Source organism: Homarus americanus, unplaced genomic scaffold (genome assembly GCF_018991925.1).
Source record: "Homarus americanus isolate GMGI-L3 unplaced genomic scaffold, GMGI_Hamer_2.0 scaffold1024, whole genome shotgun sequence".
NCBI classification, from domain to species: Eukaryota; Metazoa; Arthropoda; class Malacostraca; order Decapoda; family Nephropidae; genus Homarus; species Homarus americanus.
The window spans coordinates 5,405,246-5,412,289 of NW_024715228.1; the positions used below are offsets into that span (position 1 = coordinate 5,405,246).

Genomic DNA, 7,044 nt, shown 5'->3' on the forward strand with positions numbered 1-7,044 from the left:
ACCTCCACTGCCCCCACTGTACCTGCGCCTCCACTGCCCACTATACTAGTGCCTTCCACTGCCCACTGTACTAGCGCCCTCCACTGCCAATTGTACAAGCGCATATATATATATATATATATATATATATATATATATATATATATATATATATATATATATATATATATATATATATATATATATATATATTTATATATATATATACAAGAAAACACGTAGTTCCCAAGCGCTCTGGTGTAATTCACATACAGTAGATGATCGTTCATGTTGTGTTGGTAGTGAGACACAACACTGTACGAGTTGTGACGAATTTTGTGAAGACTCAGATGGTTGTCGTCTATTAGTTGTAAACTGAACCAAGATAAGGCTAATCTAGTCCAAAACTTTAAGGTAATTATAATAATAAGCGTATTATGAGATAATACAGCTTGTATTAACTAATTATATAAGTTGTATTAGTGTTGTTGTGACGTGTTGAACGTCAAAAGGGAAATTTTAATGTTTGACAACATCAATAACCGATCCTATTGTATGTTTCGTTATAATATGTAACTCAGTATAGATTTAAGCAAGTAAAGGTAACTGCATTACATGAGTAGTTCAACGTAGACCACAGTGAAGGACACTGACGGAGCAGGTAAAGACAAGGTTAACCTAACCGGGTAACCAAATTATCCATAGTAGAAGAATACGTGTTTCTAACCTTAAGAATAACATAAATTAGTTGGAGGGATTAAATTTGTATTTTTTTAGGTTTTCTCCAGTTTTTCCTGTGGCTAATGATGTTCCGTGCCTGGTATTCTTTCAGTTGCAACCGAAAATTTTTTGAGAATTTTATGGTTGCAATCAAATGTTCAGACAATTTTAAAACACTTTTCTTTTATGGCGTTTCTCGTGCAAACCACTTATATATGCCTGGGGGTCCAGGGGCAGAGGCCCTTGGTCAGGTTGTTAGGTCATTTCAGAATATTTACCCGAGTACTTTCCGGCAACTGACTGTATTTGCGGAATGCATCTCAGCAACCAGCGACCTTTCCATACCTGGCTAATGAAACCTAACCTGCATGATTTAACCTTAAAATAATATTCTTCCATCCTAGGAAAGGTAAGTTATTTTGGTCCAATTTATTTACGATATATTTTATAGCTCTTCCACTGTGGGGATGCGGCTTTTAATATTTTATTTGGCTAACACCAGATGATTTTAATCAACTGAGAGGGGACCCCATACACAAGTGGTTAATGTAATATTTCCTGTAAATATTGATTTGTATGGAAAGGATGAAACTAGGAAACATTTGTGTGTTGCCAAACTAATATTAAAAAAATTACAAATCAAGGAAATAATCCAAATGGAATAAATTGCTTTTCCTATACAGTACCAGTACTGTACGGTACTTGATTTGGGTTATTTTTGAGATACCAAATAAGTTTTCTTCTATACCGATTTTATGTCAGGTAGCTGGATAACCCGGACCCCTGTTGTTAAGTGTTACATTCTTATGTCAATATTTTACAGAATAGAAGAAAAGTTGCACCCACTTGGCTTTAAGTTATACACAAAAATTTACTTCTATTTAACAAATTTGTTTTTTGATCTCTTGACAAAAATTACTTTGAACTTAGTTATAAACGAGCAGTTAAGGGAAGTGACATTAACCATCCCTTAATTATGTGTGGTGTATTAACAGCAACGACCCTCTGTGTTCATAAAGGGGACAAACATCAGGAACTTTTGGTTATTTATCAAAGCCCTTGAAGGTATGGAGACCAGTTGTTGTTGCTTCACAGGATTTGCATTTTTATATTAGCCTTAGTTCTTAATGTAAATAAATGTCCTTTGCCTACCATAACACCATTTGTGGTGCTTGAACTGTTGACAAAAGCTTCACAGAAACTGACTGAACACTAAAGGACGGAATGGTTATCAGCGACCTCTCCATACTTTACCTGACCAACCTAACTAAGCCTAAAATAATGTACTGTGCTATACCTCCATCCTGGAAGTGGTGGGGGTGGTGGGTATGGAATGGTTGGTGGGAAGCGTTCTTGTGGATGAAACGCTGAAAACAGCATCATCCGGACTGAAGTGGGTGTATGCAGATTAGTGTTCAGGATAAATAAAAAAAAAAATCTTTTAACACTATGTAATACAGTACCGCCACACCTCCCCGTTGAGAGCTATAGTGCGGTGTTCTTCACAACTCAATTTTATTTTAAAACTGATAATATACACGAAGATCACCGTCAATGGAAAGTGGCATTTAAAACTACTGGGGTAAATAAGTGACATAAGATTGAATAAAGTTAATTTGGTAGGAGTACAGTACTGTACAGTATAAGAGACATGTTAGTATTGCATCATCCTTGATCTCTCTCTCTCTCTCTCTCTCTCTCTCTCTCTCTCTCTCACAAGTTGTGTTGAGTGTAAGAGCAAACTTACTTCTCCAGTCTCCTGTGTAAATTATATTTTTCTTTTTCTTACAGTGTGTGAATAACAGATGTTGATTGAATGTTTCGGTTAGCATCTTCCTTGTTGCCAGAGCGGGCTGTCCAGACCCTCACTGCTGCCTATTTTCGAGGTATTTTGTATAGATAAAATTTTTCAAGCGTCGATAAATAGTTTCTTCGTCTGAATTGTTCATTTAATTTCAATTGTTGTCAAAGATCTAGCAGGATATATAATAAACACTTAAAAGTTACTATGAAGAATACTCTATACATAGCCCTTTGATAATTATAACACACCTTTGAATATGATGACTTAAGCCATCATTCTAAAGTGGATAATAACCCATTTATTCCAAGCAGATAAAAAGAAAACTTGCAGATAGTAAAGTATTTGAAACTATGTACTGTACTGTACTCTAATAGCCTAATAAAAGTTGGTGAGTGACTTGATATTAACTAAAGGATAGTGAATTTTATTCAATTTAAAATGAAAATGATCCATTTCCTTGAAGCTGACTTACAATAAATGACATAACATTACAATCTTGACTCGAACACTTGCTGGGAAGCTTCTAATATAGGTTGGACAGATATGTGAGCGATAGGGGTTCGGTGTAAATGGTACTGCCTAGTATGGACCAATAGGCCTGTTGCAGTTTCCTCCATTCATATGTTCTTAAGCTAACCTTGGAAAGCTATTTTAAACCTTACCGCTTTGCTCAATGAAATCATCTGTCATTCGCCAAATGAAGTACAGTATTACAAATGATGCCCCATAGTGAAGGGCTTAGTGGAGATAGATTATTGACTGCTTGGGTACGAGGAGTCTCTCTCTACCCAATAAAATCATCTAGTACAGTATAAGCCAAAATTAAATACAGTGGTCTCTCGGTTAATGAACACAATTCGTTCCAGAAGGTCGTTCGTTAACCGAAACCATTGTTTCAATGGGATTTTGGGTAATTGGTTCCAGCTCACCGAAAATTACATACAAAGTAAAAATAAATGCAGTAAAGTACACTTACTTTGAGGTGTGTATGTAGAGGCTCCTGGTTGATGATGATGATGGGAGAAGGGAGAAGAGAAGGAAGTGGGGGTGGAAGAGAAATCACCCCATGCTTCCTGCCGTCATTTCACCCATAAAATTTTAAGTTCACTCGGTGTAATTCAAGATTATTTTCTTTAAGTCAACACTGCACTGCACTATATATTGTCAATATGTTAAATAAATTTCAGAATGACCAATAATTGCAAAACTGTAAAGACGTAAAAATAGTTTATGTTCAAGAGAGCCACAAGAAAGATGCTACCTCCACTGACCAGAGATACAAACTAATGCCTTGGTGGGTGAGTCAAGTGGCTGATTGGCGCACCAAAAACTAGTTTCCTGTACTGCAATTAGGTTAAATAAGTGTTAAAATTACTAAAAAAAATTAATATAAAACTTGGAAAATTATTGAATAGTACAACCTTCTTGATATTTACTCAAATGGGAACAAATTTAAGCCCTAGAACCGATTACTGTATTGGCGGACTAATATTCCAGCTGGTGAGCAAGCGAAAACATGTTGACATGATTTCGTAAGAATTTCGTTAACCGAATTTTTTTTCGTAAACCGAATTGAAGATTCTTATGGAAGGTAATTAGTTAATCGAAATTTCGTTAACCGAGGCGTTCGTTAACTGAGGGATCACTGTATTGAAAGTGGCATCCCATAGTGATGAGGTTAACCATTACTGTACTAACTACCCAAGCTTCCCATAACCGTCTCTGGCTGCAACATATTCGTGATTTACCGTACTTCCTTCTTCACTTGACTTTTGAAATCAATTTCTCTGACATTTATTTTTATACATGATCTAATAATGTTTTATGAACATTTATATACATTACTGTACTGTACTGTATGAGCCTTGTTATTTTTCAGTGTGGGATTATGAGGATGTTTGGTCATATGCTATAACAGTATTTGTAGTGAAAATTGGGAATCTGAACATTTACTTCATTATTATTCAGATACTATGACACATTATACAGTATAGTATGTTGACAAGGAATATACAAAATGAAATGCACAGTTGCAGGCAAAGTTCTCTGGACACTTGACTGTACAGTATACAGTATGTGGCATGTAAGTACTTGAAGATTATTAGGTAAAGGGAGTTGTATTTTTTACCTGCTGTATCATATTTTTCTTTGTATTAAGGGATGTTTTCCAGTTTGTGCTTCTGATATACTGTACAGTAAGATCAGCTTTATTAGATATAAACTAGTTTTACCCCAAAAAGTAGCTTAAACTGTACACTGTAACATTAAAACTTAAAATTGTATCCATAAAAACATTAACAGAAACATATATAGTAAATAACAAAAATGAAAGCATAGAAAATATACAATTAGTTTACACACTGCATCACTCTGGTTGCCTCAGCAACACAGCCCAGTTGTCATGCTGCCTAGTCCCAGCTGTGGTGCTCAACCCTTTAACCTTTCCACACTCACACCTACAGTTTGAATCTTCTTTGCTGGTCACACGGCTTCACTTTACTTTATCATAGTGGAAACTCATGGGAGCTTAAAATTTTATACTGTATTGTACAGGTAGGAAAAACTGGTGACAATATACAAATAGTGTACAGTACCTGTATATGATACTGAGGTGACTCTACCTGTACTGTATGGTATTACTTTCATCCAACACTTGGTACAACATGGTTGATGGTAAACATTTATGTTGTACATCCAACACTTGGTACAACATGGGTGGTGGTAAACATTTATGTTGTACATCCAACACTTGGTACAACATGGGTGGTGGCAGTGGTGTGTCCAAAACATTTTGGTTGGGGTGGCCAAGGTGGGACACAGACCCGATATGTGTTACGGGGGAGGGACAGGGCATATAAAATTTCAAATGAATGCCATGTGATGGAAAGGTGTAAATACAGCGGTTCAATCAATTTAATGCTTCAAGTTAGGTTTGTACATCTTCCTATTGAAATAATTCATACATCAATTTCAAAACTCATAACATTATCTTTTTCCATGTTTGAACTCAAGGCCAGGATGATATATAAGCATACAACACTAATTTCACTTTCAAAGTGTCTTCTATAACTGTAAAGTAAAATGACTAGAATAGTACCAACTTAAACCTGTTGAAGAATAAAGATAACTCAAGATGCATCTGCTGTTCAGTTTTCCTCCTATCATATTTTCAGGAATAAAAAATGCATTTTATCTATTGAAACAAGCCTATTCCCAACCAGTTATGTCCAAATGAGGTCACACCACAGTAACCTAATAATCATATAAGAGTAATAAGGATACATGCTAAGGTAATAATCCACCCATAAACAATGGTGTCCACAATGGGGTAGAATATCCTCCTCCTGAAGTTGTCTTTGTCACCAACATTACACCTATTGTGGATGTTACAATAGACTCACCCAGTTCTGCAGTGACCTCTTCTCAGCATTTTCAACAGCAACATTACACTGATTAGTAGTGTCTACAGTGCCTTTCCATAGCTCCTCAACAAATGACTCTTTCCTGTACTTCTGAATTGTATCCTGATGTGCTTCAACCAAATCCACCGCCCTAACTAGGCCAAGTGAAGGTGATTGTAGTACCTGTATGTTGGATATCAACATAGTATCCCCAAGGAGTTTTCACAAAGTTGCAAGAAATACTTAAAAATAATATATTCAATATTCAGGCACTCAAAAATTGCAATGACTACCTGAGAATATTAATTTCTTACCTCAAAAATCATTGCACTCGGTCAGTGCCTGTGTAAACAGAACTCCCGGCTTCCCGCTCAGCTGACCGGCAACCATTTTCTTATATTTCTACCAATGGCAGACTTAAATGAACAGTGTGGACCATATAATAGTTATTGCATTGCACTCGAAGTTGAATTAATTTATTTATTCAATGACCTATCACCATACACATCTCACCACTTCTGAGTGGGGGGGCACTGGGGTGGCCAATCAGATTTCCGGGGGCAATAGCCACCCCTTGGACACGCCACTGGGTGGAGGTAAACATTTATGCTGTATTACTTTCAGCCAACGCTTGGTACAACGTGGGTGGAGGTAAACATCACAGCTCCCAAACTGCCATTGATCACACCATGATGAAGGTCAAAATACTACCAGCACTTTCTGATAACTACATGTACCTGGTGAGTCTACCTGGTGATGGTTCGTGGACTTGGTAAGTCTACCTGGTACAGTTGGCACCACAATACTGACAGGGTTTCCTCGGTTGAATGTAGTCATTTAGTGTTAGCCAGATGAAAATACTGAAGGATGAGAGGGGTATAAATTCTTGTTTGAAGTAAGGTGTTCCTCTCCAAAATGGGGCATTTATGGATTATTGGGTACATACAGGTAGTTCTCCTATAACGCGATAATTGTGTTCATGTAAAATATCGTGTTATAGAAAATCGCGTAATAGAAATAACAGGGCTTATGGAGAAAATAGGGTTAGGTGCAGATTACTCGAAATCGAAAAAATTTAGTAGTTAGCCTAATACAAAGGATAGCACAGTCTAAATAAATGTTACATTCATATCTAATAAT

At 36.5% G+C, this 7,044-nt stretch overlaps 1 protein-coding gene across 3 annotated transcripts in view; it reads left to right on the forward strand.

The window, feature by feature from the left end:
- The first annotated feature begins 240 nt into the window (after window positions 1–240).
- The window catches only part of LOC121856299 (hydroxyacylglutathione hydrolase, mitochondrial-like), a 33,557-nt gene continuing 26,753 nt past the window's right edge, over window positions 241–7,044 (forward strand). For 2 of the 3 annotated variants that reach the window (XM_042351762.1, XM_042351772.1), the window contains exons 1-3: window positions 246–393; window positions 2,491–2,585; window positions 6,529–6,644. In XM_042351762.1, coding sequence (XP_042207696.1) covers window positions 2,516–2,585; window positions 6,529–6,644 — 186 coding nt within the window. In that variant the 5' untranslated portion in view covers window positions 246–393; window positions 2,491–2,515. Of the gene's footprint in view, window positions 394–2,490; window positions 2,586–6,528; window positions 6,645–7,044 lie in introns of all 3 variants that reach the window. The other variant, XM_042351779.1, reaches the window with a different exon arrangement.